Source organism: Balaenoptera musculus, chromosome 11, assembly GCF_009873245.2.
Source record: "Balaenoptera musculus isolate JJ_BM4_2016_0621 chromosome 11, mBalMus1.pri.v3, whole genome shotgun sequence".
Lineage (NCBI taxonomy): Eukaryota > Metazoa > Chordata > Mammalia > Artiodactyla > Balaenopteridae > Balaenoptera > Balaenoptera musculus.
In genome coordinates this window covers 44798778-44822842 of record NC_045795.1, presented here as the reverse complement: position 1 = coordinate 44822842, position 24065 = coordinate 44798778, and the positions used below count along the sequence as shown (strand labels likewise).

Below are 24065 nucleotides of genomic sequence, written 5' to 3'. Positions count from 1 at the left end.
AGGCAAAGGCAGAGACCCCAAACCGGCTGGTATTCCCTGTCAGGTTGGAGCGGAGTTTGAACCAGGCCAGACCCAATCCAGCTCTGGCCACAGCCTCCTCTCTATCTCCTGGTCCCAGGGTCATTGGTTGCAAACTAGCATATGTGGATTTGTGTTTGTACATGTTTGAAATTTTTCATAATGTAAAAATTTTAAGAAGTATTTTCTCCACCTGTTTCATAAGTTACTGTGATGATCATTGATTAAAAGTATATAAAAGTAGCTAAAACGCATATCAGGTATTTGATGAATGACAGTTTGAAAACTGAATAAAAAGAAAACTTAAAGAATCCATGTTCTAAATTAGGAGTCTGAAACTATATCTGGCCCACAGGCCAGATCCAGACAACTGCCTGTTTTTGTCATAATGACATCATCTTATCCATTTGTTTGGATATTGTTTGTAGGTGCTTGCAGGTTGCATACATCAGAGTAAGTGCAACGAAAACATGGTCCACAAAGCCAAAAATATTTACTATCTCTCCCTATAAACAAAGTTTATTTACTCCTGTTCTGAATTCTATCATTTCACTATTTGCGAGGAAAGTTAGCCTCAAAAGATTTTTAGAACTTTTCTCCTTAAGATTTACCAAGGATTTTCCCTATTTTAGCTTCTCAGAAATAAAAACAAAACTGCCCACAAAGTAGGGTTCAGGTAGCTTCATACTTTTGTCCTATAAATGAATAAGTCATTTCATATCTTTAAGGTAGTTACTTTTCTGCTAAATCTAGAAGCTTATAATGATAGTAAACAAGCCAAAAAAGCAAAGATGTAAAAAAACTTTTTAACTTAAAGAAAAATTATTATTATTATTATGTTACTTCAAGTTCACTGGGTTTAATAAAATTATCCAGGGGAAACAATATATTACATGTTTGCACACATTACAATCAAAGGCTGTTTTTTATTTAGGGAGGGAAGGAAGGAGAAAACTCCTAGACACACACAATGCTGGAATTTCTCTTCATGAATCCAGCAAAGAACACTCTACACCCACAGGCCATTTTTTCTAACTATAAACATCTGTATATTTTAGATTAATAGTTTAAACACATTCTTTGGCAGTCTTCAACTCAGCTTACATAACCTTCGGGTACACCCATGAGTTGATTAGTAATTTAAGGCCTGAGAAAAGCAAAGTTTCAGAGGGAAATATACTGAGACATGAATGGGTTTAATATGCAAGTGCACTAGCTAAAGGACATAATTAAAACGACATTGCTCCTTTAAATCTACATAATTATGTCCCAAAGACATTCTCATTAGTAGCTTTTACTTTGCCACTAAACCAGAAAGGGGCTCAGGGCTACACAGCTGGGAAATAAATATAAAATAAAGAAGTTAAGTCATATACAAGTCAAATAAAATACCTGCACAAGTCAATTACTGAACTTTCCTTTTTTAAGTGATATATAAAATCCACCAGTCAACCAACAATGCTGGCAAGTCCACAACAAAATACACTACCATCATACCGCAGATGACCTTATGTTCCAAATTTCAGAGGAAAAAAATAAACAGAAAAATTTAATAAACTACTTTTAATATTAGAGAGAGAGAGCTGCTTTTTCTGACACTTAACTCAACTGGAAATCTCTCCTAACCAGCACTTTCTTTACTGCACAGTGGTAACTGATGTTCCTAACGACCAGCCTGCAGCAGGTCCAAATCCTGAAGTTCATTCTAAATCATTAAAAAGAAGACGAGATTATGTTCAGTATACTTTTGGTAGTGAGTGTAGTTTATAACATTCACATTACTTTAAGATTAGTAATATATCTAAGGTATATAGGGCAACAGTCAATCAAGAGACTGGTCAATTTCAAGTCAGACATTCACAGGGGCCATACTGAGCAACTCTTACATTATGGTCAACAATACATGGGGGGGAAAAAAATCACTCCTATCAAAATCTGGGGCATGAAACTCTACGGGGTATTCAGAGAACTTTTGTCCAAGGGCTTGAAGGAATTTTAAATTGCTTTTAGAGAAAATACTGGCCTAAACAGTGGCCCTTCTTCCCCTGCTCTATTGACAATGATCAAATCTTCTGAGACAAGAGCTGGAAAAGCAATTAGGAGGCTGCTGCGATAATCCAAGTGAGAGATGGTGATGGCGTGGACCAGCGTTTGGCGGCAGGGGTGGTAAGAAGTGATGTACTTCAAGGCTGAACCAAAAGGATTTGCTGAGAGGGTAGGTACGAGAGAAAGAGTCAAAGACCGTACATCAAGGTTTTTGATCTGAGCAACTTAAAGAATGAAACTGCCATTATCTGAGATGGAAAAGGCTGTAGGAGGAGTTGATCTGGGGCAGGCTGGTGGACCAGGGGCTCACTTTTGGAGACTTCAAGTTTGAGATGCTTTAAATATTATCAAGTTTGTATGATCTAGAACGTAGATCCTAAGTAGGCACTTGGCTATCAGGGTCTAGAGCTCAGGCAATAGACTAGGCTGGAGGGATACATTACAAGCCTTAAAAAAGGGATGAGTTCATCTAGGGATTCAGTATAGATTTTAAAAAAATAAAATAAAACTATGCTGTGTCCTAGGGCACTAAACTATTACAAATGAGTAATACTGCCTTGGAGATGCTGAATGTCTATGGCATCTATGTTGTCCAGGATCGAGCCCATCAAGTATCCCATGAACTCTTCTGAACCAGTTCTTTAAATTCTGATCAAAGGGTAAATTCATCTTTGCCGCAACTGAAGAAAGATGGTTATTGTGACATCAATCAGGTGGGACCCTGAGCCTAGCAGGTCCTCAGATACGATTTTGAGGAAGGCACAACTTGCTGCAAGTAAGATGTATGGGCAAGGCCAAGGAAGGGGTCAACCCAAATCCTTGACGTGTACCACCCAAATTCAAATATCCAAATATGTGTGACAAACATGAAAAATCTGAGAGGCACTGATCTAAACCACCTGTGGATCACATCAAGGCCTAAAAGGTATCTTAAGTGACTACCTAGAAGTTAGCCTTTTGGTGCTCGTTAGAAAACTGAACTCTGCACAGATCTCGTCTCAGCACTCACCGCCAACTTTCTTTGGACACCTGACATTCTGGGGGAAAAAATCCAAACACACATATCAAGCAACCACTCAGTTAGATTTTCTAATCTCTCTTCCTGGATTAAGACCACCAGACAGCAGTGAAGCCAGCCTGGTACTTCTCCACATCCAGCAAGAATACCATCACTGAGACCTAACAACAGGCACTCAGCTTTTACAAGGTTCAGTGTAAGATTCATCCACTGGAGGAGTGGATCTGTGTCTTTAGCCAAACCATGGTGTAAAGGATCCTCCATTATGTTACCAACAGCCTTTATATAAATATTTCATGAGTCATGAAACACTCATGCGTCCCAACGCTACGTGTACAAATCCCATCACCTTTCAAGGTTGGTTCAATTCAAATATCAGTTTCCCCACGGAGCCCTCTCTGAGTACCCTGGGTGGGTGCAACATCTCACTCTTGAGCTTGCCCTCACGTTGTACTTATCACTTCCTACCTCACATTAAATGAGCACTAAAGGGAGGACATTTTATTGATTACCTTCTATACATTAGACACTAATAATAAGCAGTTCACTAAGAGTATTATCATTTAATTCCATTATGATCCTTATTTGAGGGACAAGAAAACTTAAGTTCGGAGACGCTGACTTATCAAAGTCACACAGCTAATAATCAGCAGATGGGGCCTGAGCTCTGGTCTGATTCCAAAGTCTACACTGTCCCTATCAGACTATACTTCCTTTGAAACAAGCTGAACTACTCTGTTCGAGAGGCTAGTGTTTTATTTATTAAGGTATGTGAAAGATTTCCAAGTATCCAATAAATGTTACTCAAATTTAAACCGGAAAAAAAAAAAAAAACCATGGTCCCCACCCCTCAAAAAGCTTATAACTAATTAGAAGGTAATTCAATAGTTGTATTATAATAAGATAAAAGTTCTATCAGTCTGGTACAGACTATTCCTTGAGGCCATGAGTCACGTCTTATACATATTTTTTCCCTCACAGTCCTTAAAGCATTGGTATATATAGAGTTTAAATACTATGAATATGTAAGTTCTTCTAGTCTAAAAAAATTAGATTTCTTTCCAAAAATGAGGATCATGGGATTTTCTTCACCCCTCTGCTAAATTTAGGGCTCAGTAATTAAGCCACCTGGTGTTCGGAAATGCCTATTCCTCTGTTTCTTTCAATATTCTGCCTTTCTTTTTCGTCTTTCTAAATGAAGAGGACAATTCCATCAGTGCAGATCTAGTGTTTGTGGTATGGCCTACCCAGCAGACAGAAAGATCCTGTAAACCTTGGACCTTTCACTTACTAGGAAACTCATTGAGCTTCAGGGTACCTCTTTGCAAAATTCAGATAATAATAATGCCCACTTCACATGAATTCCTGATGACTAAATAAGAATATTTTCATAATTTGCCAGGCACACTGCAGGACTCAACAAATGCTAGCATTCGCTATTTTAACAAATTATTCCAAATGGCTTATCCATGCCAGTGGGTAGCAAGTTTACTCTAAATCTGTCAACTTTTCTAAGAGCCATTTAAAATAGTAAATATTTCTAAGGAAAAGAATAACATTTTTTTTTACTTCATATGCCTCTATATCTCTTGTTGATAGCTGTTTTTTCCCTTCACTGTCGATAAACCCTACAAACAGTATAGAAAATGTTCTCCTTTAGGGTTTGGTTTCTCTTTATAAAGAGAAAACACCACAAGCCACTCACTCTGGCACTCAGGGTCCACTTGTCTAAGGAAAAGCCACCTTATAAGCAACAGTGAGAAGAGCAAGTCATCTGGCTGGAGGGGTTCCCTGAAACAATGATAACTTGTTCCTGATTAATTATACCTTTTAAATGGAAAGCAGGTCTTTATTACTACAGCTAAATTCAAATATGAAGGGGGGGGGGGGGGAAAGTAACATATCTGGGAACGTGTAATGAGAAAAACTAATAGCTTGACCTACTAAGACCATTTTCAACCAATGAATACATAGTGAGGAAAGACTATGTATACAGCTTTCTCTCCCTGCCACGAGGGTGGGAAGAGGATACAAGCTTTAAGATAAGGTTTCTACTACTTAGACACTTAAAATCTAGTTGACGTTAAAAGGGGTATTGAGGGGGGTAGTCATTGCTGGCTCAGATATTTAGGAAAAGGTTAACACAGGGGCTGGGCCTCAGATGATCAGTAGGAATGATTTTTTGGCTCCAACCAACAGTGGCTTAAACGAAATCTAATTCATCCCCAGTGGTACTGAAATTAATTCCATCTAGCTGCCATTGATTATTCAGAATTCTCTCCCTCATCCGAAAGTACAATCTCTCCCTCTTCTCTAGGCAGTAAACTTATCCACCCTACAGGCAGATTTAAACTATCTTTTAAAAAATCACATAAAGTTTTATGAATGACCTTGAATGTGAACATCTAAATTTAACAAAAGTATAGCTTTTAAAACAATATTTACATGTAAATCATCGTGCCATGGACTCCACTAGGAGTTCTCATTACTGGCTGAAATGAAACATAATACAGTTGTAAACAGAGATTAAATGGCTTACCACAGCCTTATTCAAATTGCATCCTTTGTGTAAAAGGCCTCAAGGTGCAATCAATAAGTTAATAATTAAAATACATAAAACTGCAGCAGATAATATTCACCATAAAATTATGTTAAAATAATGTTTAAGAGTTGACTTATCAGAACGAGCTCATTATTAAGACAGATTTTTTTGTACTAGTCCTAAAGGCCTATAAATTGGAAAACAACAGTAAGAGATGGAGAATGCCTTAGAGAAGGTACTTTTTGGAAAGCACTTTGGCTCTAAGTCTCTGCAGTAAGAATTTAGAAACTGCAGAAATATCTGCCTGAATTTATATGCGGCCAAGGCAACACTTTGAAAGGGATAAAGAAGCAGGAAGAGGGGACAGGAAGTAGCTGTGTTATGACATCCTCGAAATTCCAGGGATCAAGCTAAAGTGTTTCTGTAGTAACATTATCACTAAAGAATGAGGACACCCAGACCTCAAAGCAAGGAGGAGAGTCAAGGTGTTCACAGTGTGTTAACACCAGTCACACCAGGAAGCAAGAGGAAAGGGCAAGCAAAGCACAGGTAACATTAGGAAAAAAGAGAAACCACGCCCACCTGTAAAGACAGAAAGAATGGGACAAATCCTGGAAAAGCAGGAGAAATATTTCATGATCTCTTCTTTAATTACCTTGAATGAAATCATTTTTGTTAGCGAATATTATATTCAAATACGCTGATAAAATGACCATGTCCTAGATTTATGTTTTTCTAAATACATACTTTCCAGGGGAATTTTTAAGTGGTTTAAAACTGAAGGTAGAAATAAAAGCATAATTGTAGAATTTATCAACATACATTTTCTCCCCTCTGTCAGTAAAGAAACATCACATCGATGATAAAAGCTAAAAACATCGAAGTGGAAAGCATAACTCATCTTTAAGGGGGTTTAAAAGTATTGTCATTATATCTAAATTTATACAAATAAAAATGTCTAATCCACACATTTCCAGTGAAATGTCAGTTTTACCAATCTGACTTTACCTTGACACACGCATTAACTGAACAAAACTACTCATCACTACCAGCTAATGATGATGGTGTGTTGTTTCATAAATGTTTACTCTTTCTGACCAGTGCTTTGTTTTCCACTGCACTAAGTAAATCTACTAGGATAAAATACAATTTATTTGCAAGGCTTTTAATATTAGAAGGAAAGTATCTGAGATGAACTTTCATCGTGGCTTTTATTTTGAAAGACTATGGGAAATAGGTTGTATTTATACAAAGACCTTCTCACTAAAAACTGCCCAAGGAAGGAGCAAAAAAGACAGCTGGGCAGAGAGAACGCTAGATTCTTTGCATGGTGATGATAGTGCCAACCTGCCAGGGGCAGGGCTAGGACTTCAGTGCCTAGGGACTGCTATGTACTTTTTTGAGTTCCGTGTGAAAATTCAGAGGTGCGGGTAGCATTTTGCAATCTATCTGCAGAGCTGACAAAGTGTAAGGGACAGTCAGTCTTATTCAATGCAAAGGAAAAAGAGAAACAAAAGTTTGCAAAAAAAGACCTTTTTAGGTGCAAAGGTGTGAAGAAAAATGAAAGGATACAGTAGGTAAAAGAATTAATTCAGCCCCAAACCCACAGACCATACTGTAGACAACAAGCATTTCTCTTTGGGGTATCTTTCTGTTAGGGAACTGTTGACTGAAACCACCCGCCTTGGCCAGGCACGATGATAACCACTTGCCTGAGTTGTCTCACAACAGGAGGTCCTGATAGAGAACATGGTGTTGCCACCGAAAAGTAACTGGGAGAATTCGGGAGGGGCCAAAAAGAGGAGGGAGGAGATCGCTAACCTCCCAGAAACCCTCACACCAGAATCCATCTTGGCTGAGAGATGCACGAGCCACCAGCAAGGACCCTGAGTCAGACCAAATACGGGCCAAGTAAGATGACTGGCCAGAGACAACCCGGAAACTAACCCCATTACCATAAAACCTGAGACTGTGAGTCATGTGGCAGAGCAGTTCTCCTGGGTTCCCCTACGCTGCTGCTCTCTGCCCAGGTGCCCCTTCCCAATAATCTCTTGCTTTGTCAGCACGTGTGTCTCCTCAGACAATTCATTTCTGAGTGTTAGACAAGAGCCCACCTCAGGCCTTGGAAGGGGTTCCCTTTCCTGCAACATTTCCAGTGGGGATAAAAAGATAGGCAGCAATTCTTCTGAGATTCTAGTAGGAAAATCACCTTTCTCCCTCTCAAGGTTTAGGACCTGGACTAAATCATGGGATCCTCAGGGCTAGGTGTGATGAAAGTCTTGTTTACTCATCCTACTAGGCTACTGGGATCAAAGGGCTGAGGGCAAGAGAGTCTGCCCCAATCAGTCCCAGAGTGATCACGAAGCTTGGTACCTCCTTTTAAACCATCACCCTCCAAAACAAAGGGTGTGGCACTACTTCCGTGGCTGAAACCCAAGATGCACGGAACTTACTGCAGGCTGGGTGTGTGACCATCCTCTCCCAGGCTTGCCCAGGCCTCCGTCCCTAAGGGCATCCCATTGTCTCCTGCTGGCCTTTCATCAAGCCCTGACTTTCTGGTTGGCACTGGCTGCACTGCAGCTCAGCTCACAGAGATCCACATCACCACAGCCAAGGCTCTAAGATCCAGGGTCTGGATTTCTGGGTGAATGTGGACAGTTTTCCTTGACTCAAGTTTTCTTCATTGTAAAGTGGTGAGGACTGACGTTTGCTCATTCAGATCCCACTAAGATATAAATAACCATGCCAAACACAGAGCTCTTATGCAAAACTCAAGTTGTGGGTAAAATGTCACGTTTTGTTTAAACCTTCCCTGACTACTATTCAAAACTCTATTCCCTGTGGGAATTCTCTGCGGGGTTAAGACTGCACTTCCAATGCAGGGGGCATGGGTTCGATCCCTGGTCAGGGAACTAAGATCCCGCATGCCGCAGAGTGCAAAGAAAACAAAAAAAGAAGCCCTACGTTCCCTGTCTTCTCCCTGTAAAATTTTCTCCATAGCATTTATCACCAACTAATACATAATTTACTTCTTTGTTTATTGTATCTCCCCTCACCAGAATATAAACTCCAGAGGGTTGATATTTTTGTCTGTTTTGTTCACTGCTGTACCTCTGGTAATCTAGAAGAGGTTCTGGGACAAGTAGGTACTCAATAAATATTTGTTAAATGGAAAAATAAAACAGTCTTAACACAGGTTGGCTTGGGCAGATCTGGGATAGTACAAAAGAAAATGGCAAGATTATCCTAAGGCTCCTAAGTCAAAAAAGCAATCCACTTCTTAAGACGCCTCATCAACATCACTCTCACCATTCAGATTTTTTAACCTGAGCATCCGATGCCTCATTCTTCTCTGAATCTATATTCTCACTTAAACCGGTGCTTCCCTTAAAAGATGGCATTCTTGCCAGTCCAAAACATGGACCATGCAGACCTCTCCTTGAGTAAACATCCCTCTGTTCCTTACCTGGTTAGGATTCCTACTCTTCTCACTGAGCTGCATACAACAACTGCACCATTAAAGCTCAACCATCCTCTGGGTCCTCACAACCCCGGGAACTCACAGTCTCTTACTATAAAGAGAAATGTATGTTGTTACAGGGGCAATATAGCTATCTGGTTATTTTTAAAATAAAATGAAATCCTACTTCACCAAGAAGTAAACTAACTGGAAAGATGGTGCCAAGTAATTTTTTTTTTAAGCAAAAACAAGTAAAAAATAAATCAAGAAAGATTTATAGGAACACGATGGGTGATAAAAGACACAGTGGGTTGTTGAAGAAAGCCAAGTGTACATTCTTCTCCACATTTCGAGCCCTCGAGATTCCTAACTTTAATAAAACTTCTGGAGAAAAAAATCCCCTAGCATCCGAAGTCTGACCCATTTTGGAGTTTACACATACCCAATTTATCTGTAGTCAATTTACTACCAGAATAGACTCTGTGAAACCTTAAATTAGTACCTTCTCACTGTCATTTTTTCCTAAGAGCACTGCACATATTAACAACAAAAATTTAGCCTACCTTTTAAAATGTTGGGTAAAATGTCATTTAAATACAACATAATCCATAAGGTATCACTGAGAAGACAACAGTTATAAATGAATGATTAAAGTTGAAGTCTTCTACCTTTTATCTCATTTTCATAATTTAAGAATTGAAAGCATTTGGAGTAGAACAGCAAAAGCAGTTTATTACTAAAGCTACTTTTCACCAGAATAGTGTTGGGAGGAAGGGATAATATCACCCATTTTATTCTAATGATAGATTTAACACAATACATAATTTAATTGAACATTTGACTAGCTAGCCTCTTGACAATTCTTGAAAGCAAATCCAGCCTGTTCAAGTCAATGTTTAAATATTAATTCTTATACTGTGTTATCTAGAATTCGTATTCCAAATGCAATGGAAAGCATGGAGATAAGAGTTAAACCCTTAACATGCATACATCTTTATTATACATTAAAATACTGAGAAGAGAGAATATAACAGAAATTTCATCGAATAAAACTTTAAAAAATACATTCTAGAGACTTGGTAACTGCTAAGGGTACCTTTAAATTGCTACTCAAGATCAATAGTGACAAAGATTAGCCTACTTTTACTAGAAACTACTTTTTATTACATTCCAATTACTTTCCTAAGATATAGCTAATGTGAATATTCAAGCAAAACAAAATTTTCTTTGAAAGAAAAGCCAAAATCATAACCAATTAAACTAAAGTTTGTGTCCACAAGTTAACTTACAAATACATGGAGAAAACATATGAATGATTATAGACTAAACCATTTATCAATTTTTTAAAATTATTACTAACTAATAATGGCTTAGTACTTTATATATTACACAGTAGTTCATGCATATTCTTATTTCTTTGCGACATTTTAGTAAGTGTTACTGTTGCCCCCTTTTTAATGATGATATATGTGATTGCAGCTCTGGTGATTAGACACAGAACTGTAAACCTCTATTCTAAGCTGCGCCTTCTTGGGTTTACACGGCTGGTCAGACATGCCCACCTTCTACACAACACGCCTGTTCCTCCTGAGAGTGCTGGGGAAAGCACATGGTCTGGAATAAAACAGACCTGGATTCTAACTCAGGTCTGCTCAAGTACCACCTCTGCCGCCTGGAGAAAAATCGTTAAACTCTCCATAAACGGAGGGTATTTATCTCGCAGTGTTGTTGTAAGATTAAATGAAATAAGGAACATGGAAAGGACTTAGTGACAGCATGCCTGTGTTGCCAGTTCCTAAACCTGCGTAAATGTTACCTTCTGCCCTGTCTGCTTCTGCTCGCCTGCCACGAGGATTGCTAGAGAAAGCAATGTAACAGTGCTGACTTAGCCGATACAAATTTATGGTCTAGCATGGTTTTCTCATCAGTAAGCGAGACCTAAATAATAAATAACACCCATCTCTTAGGATTGTTTTAAGAGGATGTGTGTAAAGTATTAATTATGGTTCCTGGCAAATGCGAGGCACTCAGTAAGTGGTCAAACTGGACTCATTCTGCAGCTTTTCAATCTCTGTATTTATCATAGGTGAACTCCTTTGCTTGTACAGGTCCGGAAAGTGTTATTCTACACTTTCTTCAATTTTCCTCAAGCCCTGACAGCACCAGATTCTTCTGCTAAGTGATCTCCCACTTCATTTACTGGAGAGACGGGCAGTAGGCACAAGCCTCCCCAGCTCCACTTGCTTCCTTCTAACACTTCTTTATCAACTTAAAATCTCTCATAAAACCTGCAGGTCTCGGAAAAATATCCTCACTCAACTCCTTACACATCTCATTCCTTCATTCAACACATTTTATTGACTGTCTACAACCTTTCAGGCACCGAGCCAAATGCTGAGTGCACGGGGTAGGGGGAAAGGACAGACAGTCCCTGTTCTCAGGGAGCCTCAAAGGAGGGGATTCACACTATATAATAATCACACTATAAATATATGTTCACAAATGACCTTCCCATTGCCTCAGGCCTCACTCCTCGCTCATCCCCAGCTCCTCCTGCATCTCCAGGAGCCCACTGCTCATGCCCACCCCACGTGAAGATAACCTCAGCCCGCACAGGCGTCTGTTACAGCTAACAGTTCCATTTCTTGTCTGCCTGACTTCTTAGGCTTCTAGACACTCTATTTCTGTTGCCTCTATTTCCTCATCTGTCATTAAGACTAGGAAATCTGTCTGCTGTTCTGTACTTTTCTTAGACGTAACTTCCTAAAAACACCATCTATACTAAGAGTAGCAAGAACATCTTACTTCTGAAAGCCACCTCTTTCTTAGTGCCAGGACTCCAGACTATTCTCTCCTTCTCTCCAGTATTTCTGGTAATTCAGTTCTCACTTCAGGCTCCTCCATTTCTACCCCAAATGGCAGGTATTCCTCAAAGTTCAGCCTCTGCTCTCTACATTCCTCTACACTCTCCATCTGCCAGTTCATTTACCTGCAAAAAGCTTTTCTCTCAATTGTGTCTGAATGACTCTCAAATCCACATCCCCTGCACATTTCCTCTCACAGGACAGAGCCTTTCACACTCTGAGGGTTCCATAAAGAATCACAGAGGAAGGAAGGAACAGATAAGCCAACCAATCAACCAAGAAGAATTTCTTCTTGGACATCAATTCAAATTTACACATAAAACCAAACTCATGACCCATTTCTCTTGACTCTGATCCCAGACCTGTCAGCCCCGCCCACGACCTGTGCTCACAGAGCTCCCTACCACCTTCCTGTTACCTGTAGGCCAACGGCCCTCCGGCTGTCTGGCGAACTGTTCCCTGAACATTTCCTGAACCCACCTTCTCTATTTTGTCCTAATCTTACCACAAGAAGACCTAACCTGGTCTCTCCCTGTCTCAAGGTTGCACACCACTTCCAGACTATCTTCTGAAAAAACAATTCTCCCCTGTTTAACACTCACTAGTGGCTTTCTCTTGACTAAAAACAAGGTTCATTTAAAGCAACTCTATTCTTGCACTAACCTCCCTCTTTCTCCTTTTTCTCTCTCATCTCCTTTCCTAAATTCTACAACACAAATAAACTACAATAGTATTTTGTAAACATTTTTAAGTAGGAAAATCCTCCTTTTAAGTGAAATGTTATACAGACTCCGAACATATAAAAGTAAACAAAGGTACAAATACACTTGTTAAAGTGGGGACAGAAATCAAACACCTCAGTCTCCCCTGTAAACTTCTGCCCCCTTTGCTCTGGAACCTAAGAGTTCCCAAGAACAGCCTGAAATACACTCCATTAGTCTAAATCCTTTGAACGTTTCCTGAAACAAACTATTGGGCTGGCCAAAAAGTTCGTTTGGGTTTTTCCATAAGATGTTACAGAAAAACTCGAATGAACTTTTTGTCCAACCCAACATCTCTGCTGGAATTTGGTCCCCAGTTCTCTTCTTTCCCCCTAAACTTCCTCTCTAGTCTAGGTTACATGAAGCCTTAATAAGCCAGCACAGATTCTATTCTACCAGTGGAAACTTTACTGATTACTCTGCATCAAGCGAACCTCTCCTTCCTTGGAAGTCCTAGAATAAGAAGAGCTAGTGCTTACTACATGTGAGAATCTGTGCTAAGTCTTTACCGAATCCTCACTACATCAATCAAATGTATATAGGGATATATCTATATATCCACAGATGTATACCCACTTACTGTCCACCTTCTATAGATGAGGACACATACCAGGTAATTTGCCAAAGTATGTATACAGTGGAACTAAACATGAACTCAGTCTGACTCCAAGTCTGTACTCTATATTAGTTCTTTCCGACCTTTTTCATATAAGCACATATAAAATGATATTTGTAAAGCCCTCTAGAGTAAATGGAAGAAGCTACTCACAGTTGAAGGCAACTAACACTGGGTACCCCAGGCCCAGCCTAGCTCCCTGAAGGGCCCACAGGGTCACCATTGAGTGTAATGGAAATTCAGCAGCAGGGCACCAGCCGAGGAACTCTGCTGCATGTATTCATTTAGTACTGACTAGTACCTGACATGCAGTAGGGCTTCAAATATAGCCTGACATGCAGTGTAGGCTATTGATAAAGGACAACATTATACTCAAATCGCAACAGAAACAGGCAGGAGAACAAACAGCTGAAGATTTTCAATGCCTCTATTTTGATAAGCTAATGGCCATTTACATTTCTATAAGGGCAACATCTAAAAGATGGTTCTCAACCTTCAGTGTGCATCAATTTCACCTGGAGATTTGGGAAACCACCAGCTATGGACCTGCCCCAGAGTCTGATTCTGAGACTCAGCATTTCTGACAAATCCCCAGATGGTGCTGAAGCTGATATTGCTGGTCAGGGTCCTGGGAGAACCACTGGTCTTAAAAAGAAAAACCCAGTGATAAATATGCTTCATATACGCACACACTGCCAGCTAAATACTTAATCCTTTGGTAGTCCACTTTTAATGACATCGGTCTGCTCTAAGTCACGATGTGAGCTGGATTCTGGGACAAAAAATAAGCGTTTTCACAGTGCTAAACGTTGCCTGACCCAATTATAACAACACGTAGTAGACCTCGGGTACACCCTCACCAGGGACAGGAACTCAGCTACGTCACACATACATGATCTATGGTGCGCTTAACGTCCAAAAGAGTCAGGTCAAAGCAATTCAGACAACAGCTCTATGAGCAATCTGATTAAGAGGACAATGTGCTTTGAATTTATGAGAAGAATTATATAGCTCAATTTAACTCTTAACAAAGCTAGTGGCTGAAGGGATTTAATATCCAAGTTCCAACTGAAAGAATATTTTAGTGCTATGTTTCTTCATGCTTTCAACAGAGGTTTGATTAATTTTATCTCTTGCAAAAAGGGTAAGGCTTTTTCTCAGGTAGACTGGCATGTAAATTATAATTACAACTAAGAAAAACTTGCATAAAACTGTACTATGATTCATTAAATATATTTTATTTGCATAAAGCACAGGTGCATTTATTTCAGGAATCTCAGAAATTATTTAAAGAATAAGACATTCAAAGCTTTGAATACCTCTTGTAGAATCATTCACAAATCCAAAGAATCCTATCTGATGCCTAAGTGCAATTTTCAAATATCCCCAACCCCCACTGAAAAAGCTTTATTATTAAATTTTTAATATATCATAAATATTCACACTCAATACAATTAAATCTAATATTAAAATCCTACATTATGAAGCTAATATTTTGGGAGTAAAGTATACCCTAAAGCAGTTAGTTTGCTACAAGATCATTCATAGCAACAGAATGTTCTCTGGAAATGGCTGATGTTTTAATACTAGAATCCCTTACCATCTAGTACAATATGCACCGAAATAAAAATGGTATTCAAATATACTGACAGGTCAGGTCCACAAAGAAGTCTGAAAACAGAGATTGAAAAATAACAACCACCAAAAATCACAACAACCCCCGAACCAGCTGACAAAAATAAAGACTTGGTTATAGATCAATGGAACAGGACAGAAAGCCCTGAGATAAACCCACACATCTATCGTCAACTAATCTATGACAAAGGAGGCAAGGATATACAATGGAGAAAAGACAGCCTTTTCAGTAAGTGGGGCTCGGAAAACTGGACAGCTACATGTAAAATAATGAAGTTAGAACACTCCCTAACACCATACACAAAAATAAACTCAAAGTGGATTAAAGACTTAAATGTAAGACTGGACACTATAAAACTCTTAGACGAAAACACAGGAAGAGCACTCTTTGACATAAATCACAGCAAGATCTTTTCTGACCCACCTCTTAGAGTAATGGAAATAAAAACAAAAATAAACAAATGGGACCTAATGAAACTTAAAAGCTTTTGCACAGCAAAGGAAACTAAAAACAAGATGAAAAGACAACCCTCAAAATGGGAGAAAATATTTGCAAAGAAATCAACGGACAAAGGATTAACCTCCAAAATATATACACAGCTCATGCAGCTCAATATTAAAAAAACAAACAACCCAATCTAAAAATGGGCAGAAGACCTACATAAACATTTCTCCAAAGAAGACACACAGATGGTCAAGAGGCACATGAAAAGATGCTCAATATCACTAATTATTAGAGAAATGTAAATCAAAACTACAACGAGGTACACCTCACACCAGTTAGAATAGGCATCATCAGAAAATCTACAAACAACAACTGATGGAGAGAGTGTGGAGAAAAGGGAACCCTCTTGCACTGCTGGTGGGAATGTAAACTGATACAGCCACTAGGGAGAACAGTATGGAGGTTCCTTAAAAAACTAAAAATAGAACTAACATACCACCCAGCAATCCCACTACTGGGCATATACCCAGAGAAAACCATAATTCAAAAAGACACATGCACCCTAATATTCACTGCAGCACTATTTACAAGAGCCAGGTCATGAAGCAACCTAAATGCCCATCGACAGACGAATGGATAAAGAAGATGTGGTACATATATACAATGGAATATTACTCAGCCACAGAAAGGAATGAAATTGGGTCATTTGTAGAGATGTGGATGAACCTAGAGACTGTTATACAGAGTAAAGTAAGTCAGAAAGAGAAAAACAAATATCATATATTAACACATATATGTGGAATCTAGAAAAATGGTACAGATGAACCGGTTTGCAAGGCAGAAATAGACACACATGTAGAGAACAAACGTATGGACACCAAGGGGGCAAAGTGGGTTGGGGGGGATGAATTAGGAGGTTGGGATCCACCATCACTTCCTTCAAACCCCGATTCGAGACTGATCTTCACCAAACCTCCTCCAGCATGGTCCCCTCTAGTAACTTCCCATCTCCACATCACCTCACTGACACTCTCATTTTCACCATCATGTTGTGTAATTGTGTTCTGGTTACTTCTATCTCTCAACTTACCCTATTACCAAATAGATTAAAATCTTAAAGCAAAAAGGCTTTTAAAAAATCAATGTTGGCCCATATAATCTAAAATCCATATTTAAAGAAGCCAAATTCATTTGAACCAAGTTGGATTTTAAGTGGAAACCTTGTCCATACTATTTTCTTTCTGTCAGTAAACTTTCATAGCATCTCAGATTGATTATACAATTTTAGTGAATATTCAAAGATATTAAATTATGTATCTTTAAAATTACAGTTATCAATGACCCTACATAGCTGGTCCAAGTTGGCAGTCATTTATGTAGCAAGACCACTTCCTACTAGCTATTAATCCTTCTATTCTTAGTAATTACATTAAAGAAAAAAAAGCCTACATCTGCAGAATCATCTCTGCCACAAGTACACTTTCACAGTTCAGTTCCCACCACCTACAAGATGGGCTATACTCGCTCATCCAAGGTCCCCCTCTGCACAGAATTCCCTTCTTTCTCTGGAGAACTCCCTAACTTCACCCAGCAAATATAACCTCCTCACTGACACACTCCGCAACTCTTCTCTCAGTCAGCTCCCTCCTCTGTTCTGCTATAGAATCCCATGACCACCTCTATCCCACAATTATCTTACTGAATTTGTATGTTTGTATTTATCTGTTTTTTTCCAGGAGACTGTAAAGTCCTCATAAATAAGGTCTGTGTCTTTTACTACAGTGCGTCTAGAACAGCACCCGTCCATGGTCAACACTCAATGCAAGTCTGCTGAGTGATGGACACAAATTAGGTGGAATATGTATGTTCGTCTACACACACACACACGCACATATTTCTTTGTATTTTTAATAAAAATCACAACTTGACTAATGTATTATTTAAATATTAGTAACTGAGTATATACGGTATTTCTGGACATTGAGTAGTAATAACTGGTTACCACTTCTTATATAGTTGTATATTTTTCCAACCCATATTCTGATTTAGAAAAATAGATGGAGGAGAACAAATTTGGCTAAAATACTAAAACGACTATTAATATTTTATAACTTGTTAGAAATATACCTCTATCTAAAAAGAAACAAAAAGGATTTATTTTCTCATACTGAAAACCACTTTTTTAAAACTTCGGCAGAATTTACCATGTGTCCAGCAAACATCTAAGAGCTGCCAGGTCTTGTGCTAAGTCCTCGAGACCCAAAGTGGAAAAATCAGAGTCCCTGCATTCAAGTCACTCAGAATCCACTCTTAAGGCACACATGCAAACATAAATACTATAATTTGATAAGTTATAAAGATGACATGTACAAAATTCAATGAAGGTAGATCAATATAGGCATTTTATTCCTAATATAGCAGAAAAAAATGAAAACTGCAATTAATGAACAACGAACTAAGTGTCAGACAATAAACTAGAAGCCCTATCCTCTGCTACGATAAACTTTAAGGGCTCTTAACCTTTTTATGTCTTAACCTTTTTATGGACTCCTGGGCAAGCCAATGATGAGAAGTCCCTTTTAATCTATAAAATCAATAACTTCTATTGCAAATTTCAGGTTACACTAAAATTCTTGGTTTCATTCAGGTTCAAGTTCACTATAAATGTAATAACAACTGTATAGTACTACGCTCTAATTTATGTGAAGGAATTTGGGGAAATTGGGCCAAGTTTTCTAGTTTTCTGTACATTTATTTTTATGGGGACTTATTATTTACTTCATTCAAAAACATTTATTGAGTCTCTACTATGAGTCAGGTATGTTCTAGGTGCTTGAACATGAAGCAGTGAACAAGAAAGACAAGATATCTGCTTCTCTATAGTTTTATTCTAATTGAAGGTGATAAACAAATAAACAATAAATAAATATGAGGTAGTGAGAAGTGCCTGAAAATATAAGAGCATAACCTGGTAGCAAGTCACTAGGAGCCATATAAGGTGGCGCCTCTACATGTTATTAATACCATCTACTGGCATGTGTATGCTAGTCTGAAAATAGTTTTAAAGGAACAGAAAAATAACCATTCCAAACTAACAACTCTGAATAAGCATTTTATAGACAGATGGCTACTTCTTACATACACAGAGGGACTTAGTACATCGAATTCCTAATAAACAATAACTAACAGTGAGCATCAGAACCTTCAGCTGCTTCCACAATCGCACTATTACTATTCAAAACTGACTATAAGAGGGAATTCCCTGGCGGTCCAGTGGTTAGGACTCTCACTGCCAAGGGCCCAGGTTCAATCCCTGGTTGGGGAACTAAGATCCCACATCCCACAAGCTGTGTATCGCAGCCCCCCACCACACACAAAAACTGACTATAAGAGAAAACAAGAATTTGCAGATTATAATACAAAAATTGCTTAACCTTAATAAGGGGTATATAGGAACATGCTACTTTAATACACTCTGGATGACAGTTACAAAAACTAATACATACAGTTTTAGATTATTTTACAATACAGACAACAAATTCCCCTCCAACATTAAGTAAAACCTTACAGAGAAAAGTATTCAAAGTTTTTTTTAAAACAAACAAACAACTAAATAAATGCCTGCAACTAACCAAGCAAGGAAGATGAGAGAAAGAGACAGTCACTGCTCAGGCAGTCAATTTACAAGGAACAAAGCTTAATTTTTGGAAAGGAGTTAGGTAGAAGAAATGTTCAGTTCTAGGCAGTGTAGCTGGGGAGAGAAGTTACAGCTCAAAAGTGCTAGAAGTACTGATTGCTTCCTGCTGCTTCAAAAGAAATGGCGAGGTACCCATAATTTTTGCTCAGATGCACAAAGCAATGTATCTCAAATAAGTTACAATGAGGGCATGAATGTAAAGAGAAAGAAATCAGTCATATGGTCATCTGGGAAACCACAGTAAAGAAGTCGTCCAGTTGACACTGACTAAATCACCTCAAAAATATCCTGCACTGTCAGGAAATAAGCTATTCAACAGAAGTGAATGTGCCAAATCATTCCTGGGTTCAACATCAAGTCCTTTAATTAGAGCACTACAAAAAATGTCTAATATATCCTCCATAACCATTCTCTATAAATAGTACTTTAAGCAATCAATTTTCTACACCTCTAAAGAGTATTTTTAATTGTATGTACCATTTAACAAGTAGGTACAATTATTAAGTTGAAGAGAATATTTTCATAAAGGGATACTAAATTACATTTCATTGGAAAAATATGAAGATATAATTGAGAAAAATATGAATGTTTATTTACAAAAACAGACTCTGTAACAACAGAACACTAAACAGACAGTAAATCATAAGTGTACGTTAAAATCTTTTAGTCAAAATAATACATTTGCTGTAATCAATAATAAGCTAATGAAAATACAGACTGCTATGTATTATCTAGAAAGGTAAAAATTATTGATTTTCTTTTACAATAATTTTTGAAGAAAACTACTTTTATATTATAAAATAAAATAAAAACCCCATTTGAAAAATATTTTCAAACACATAGGTTTAAAAATAACGAAATACTGATGACATTGATAGGAGGCCACCCCAGATACACACAAAAGAGGGCGGTCAGTGAACAGACGCACAAGCCAAAGGCCTGGCACCCAGATCAAGCTTTCCCGTATCTCACGCTCCTCTTTTCCCCGCTTAGTTACAGCACAAACCAAGCTAAAATGCTACCTCAACTTCTCTCTCTCTTCACTTCAAAACCACAGCTCATAAGTACTTATCTACTGTGACAGTTAATTTTTTGACCATCAGGGTGCCCAGACCTCCAGTCAGACGTTATTTCAGGTGTGTCTGTGAGGGTGTTTCTAGACGAGGTTAACATCTGAATTGGTGGACTGAGCAGAGCAGATGCCTCCCCCATTGCGGGGGTGGAGGGGGTGTCTCATCCAATCCTCTGCAGGCCTGAATGGAACAAAAAGGCCAACCCTCCTGCGACTAAGGTTATTTCCTCCTGCCTGAGGGCCATGAGCTCAGACATGGATTTTTTTCCTGCCTTCAGACTCAAACTGAAACACCGGCTCTTTCTTCCTGGGTCTCCAGCCCGCTGCTCACAGAGTTTGGTGACTCAGCCTCCATAATCACACGGGCCATTCCATACAATACATCTCTTTTTGTACACGTGTACACACACACACACACATACATATTCTATTGGTTCTGTTTCTCTGCAGAACCCTAACACACCTACCTACTTAATACATCAAATTCTTAATAAAAAGGTCAAAAAACATTATCAAGTAATAACATATAATGATGTCAGTGACACAGCAAGGTTCTTGCATAGCTTGATGAGAGCCTAATTTAAAGCCTTTCCAGTCATTTCATAACATGATAGCATGCATCAAAACTTCAAAACTGTCTACAGTTTTTCACCAGGTAAACTGGTTCCCTGGTGAACATATACAGAGGACATAATCTGAACTATAATCAGATTTATGTGCTCAGGGTATTGGTTGCAATAACATTTATGACAGAGTCAAATAGACACAACCAAGCGTTCAATAATAGGGGAATGATTAAGCAAATTATATCACTTTCAAATGATGTGTTGTCATGCAACTAACACAAATGATATTTTCAAAAATGATTCAACAACCTGGGAAAATGATCATAATATAATGTCAATTTTTTTAATGGGAAAAAACAATGATACCTAGCTATCTAGACTAAAGAGAAAGGCTAAAACGTTGACAGTAATTATTTATGAATGAGAAAATGATGGGAAAATTTTCTGTATTTTTCATACTTCCTATAATCAGAATATGTTACCTTTAAAATAAAAGAAATATAACATTATCCAGAATTATTTGATTTATTATTATTTAGTAAACATTATCCAAAATCATGTTTAAAGAAAACTCTACTCAATGATAAATTTAAGCTTCTATGGACAGTTATCAATGATAACAGTTTTTAAAACAAATCTGTAAAAACTGCAAGAGATTTTTATAATATATTATAAAAGAGGCTGAACTTTTTAAAAAAGCATAAAGCTAGAGACGTGTTATGGACTGAACTGTGTCCTAAAATTCATCTGTTGAGGCCCTAACTCCCAATGTGACTGTATTTGGAGATAGGGCATTTAAAGAGGTAATGAAAGTTAAATAAGGTTATAATGGTGGGACTCTAATCCAACAGGACTGGGGTCCTTCTAAGAGGAGGAAGGGAAACCAGAGAGGTGGACACACAGAGAAAAGGCCCCGTGAGGACACAGCCAAGAAGGCAACTGCTGGAAGCCAGGAGAGAGGCTTCAGGAGAAACCAAATCCTCCCACACCTGGACCGTGTACTTCCAGCCTCCAGAGCTGTGAGGACATACATTTCTGTTGTCTAAGGCACCCGGTCTGTGGTATTTTGTTACAGCAGCCCGAGCAAACTGATACAAGACATAATAAAGTGTCATTATAAAATTTACTTGGTAAATATTCTTTGTCCTATAGTTTATCTTCCCTAAGAAGAAACAAACAAGAAATAAACAATAAAAAATGTGATTCATCCCACAGTGCTAAGCCATAGAAGGGACGAGAAACCGTAACGTTATTAGCTAGTCCTACTTAAGAGAAATAAGGAATAGGAGTGGGAATCTGAGAAGTATGAACAGATTTAAAGGCAGTTCTCAGGTTTACAGTGATAAACGTCTATCTAAAAATTCCCTGTGATGGGCTTCCCTGGTGGCACAGTGGTTGAGAATCTGCCTGCCAACGCAGGGGACGCGGGTTCAGGACCTGGTCCAGGAGGATCCCACATGTCGCGGAGTGGCTGGGCCTGTGCGCCATAGCTGCTGAGCCTGCGCTCTGGGGCCCGAGAGCCACAACTGCTGGACCCGCATGCCACATCTACTGAGGGCCGCATGCCTAGAGCCCATGCTCCGCAACGGGAGAAGCCGCCGCCATGAGAAGTCCACACACCACAACAAAGAGTAGCCCCCGCTCACCGCCACTGGAGAGGGCCCGCGCGCAGCAATGAAGACCCAACACAGCCAAAAATAAATATATAAATAAATAAATTTATAAAAATAAATAAAAAATAAAAATAAAAATTCCCTGTGAAAGATTCCACATAACACAACAGAATGCATTCTAAGCTGTTTTCACTTTATTTGTTCTCAACATTTCTCGGTCCTGAAATTAACATTACATGTGCATGTATGTATATATGTCTATACATATTACACACACACACACACACACACACACACACATTCCTACAGAAATACAACTCAGAACGCAATTTCAGTTATAACAACTACTGGCAGTTTACCTACCAAGAAGACGACTCTTCATTCAAGCATTATTTTACATCTTACATTGCTGTTTCGATCTTACCCTTTAAACTGAATCCACTTTCCCAATCTTTTGTTGAGCAACTATTAGATTAATACGTGAGTTTCTTTTCACCTAAATGAAACTGTAGACACACTTACAGAATTTTCAACTACATTTCAGGGCATATTCAAAAAACAAACCTTTTAGTCCTCAGACCAAATTAGAATTTCAGTTTCTACTCTGATTTTTCAAAATTACCTTGTCTGGATCCATCTTTCCTCTGATAAATTCTTGCTTCCAGAACTGCAATGCCTGTTCCAAGGTTAGGCCAATGCCCTTCAGGAAGAGGCCGTACTGCATGCGGCCCCCATGACGAAGATGGTGATTTTCCCGCAGGGCTTTATGTAGCTGACGCATGCAAGGTGGGAAGGATTTGGTAGAAAGCTACAAGAAAAAAGAGTGTTTTGTTATTTATCAGGTCCCCCACAATATTTGTTGCAAAAATCAATCGAATTTGCAAATCATAAATTCAGTTTAATTGAAATAAAAACAAAAAACCATAAGGAAGTTATTACTGTCTCACTGTGATTACAGATTAATTCTTATTAATATTTTAATATTGATTACATGTCAAAATGATAATATTTTAGATATATTGCATTGAATAAAACATATTATTAAAATTTATTTCACCTATTTCTTTTCTTTTTATAATTTTTAACTAAACATTTTCTTTTGAGATAACTGTAGATTCCTATGCAGTTGCAAGAAATAATACAAAGAGATGTCATGTACCTGGTATCCCCCAAAGGTAATATCCTGCAAATTTGTAGTATATTATCACAACCAAGATACTGACACTGATACAATACACTAGTCTTAGATTTTCTGTTACACTCATGTGTTCATTTCTGTGTACATGTGTATATAATTTTATGTAATTTTTTCACATGTGTAGGTTCATGCATCCCCCACCACAAGGATCCCTCATGTTTCCATTTTATAACCTCCCATCTTCTGTACCCTGCCCCCCCCATTCCCTAACCCTTGGCAACCACTAATCATTCTCCGTCTCTATAATTTTGTCATTTCAAGAGTGTTATACAAATAGAATCATATAGTTTAATGTTTTGAGAGTGGCTTTTTACTTAGCATTCCCACAAAATTCATCTAAGTTGTTGCAGGTATCAATAGCTCGTTTTTTTTTTTATTGCTGAGCAATAGCCCATGGTGTGGATGTAACACCATTTGTCTAACCATTCACTCATTGAAGGACATTTGGGTTGTATCCAGTTTGGGGCTATTTCAAACAAATGAGTGTACAGGTTTTCATGTAAACCTAAGATTT

At 38.3% G+C, this 24065-nt stretch overlaps 1 protein-coding gene across 2 annotated transcripts in view; it reads right to left on the bottom strand.

Annotated features, from left to right (window-relative positions):
* PRIM2 (DNA primase subunit 2) overlaps positions 1 to 24065 on the bottom strand; it is a 291365-nt gene that overhangs the window by 73851 nt on the left and 193449 nt on the right. For both annotated transcript variants that reach the window (XM_036870754.1, XM_036870755.1), the window contains exon 10: positions 22976 to 23161. In XM_036870754.1, coding sequence (XP_036726649.1) covers positions 22976 to 23161 — 186 coding nt within the window. The remainder of the gene's footprint in view (positions 1 to 22975; positions 23162 to 24065) is intronic.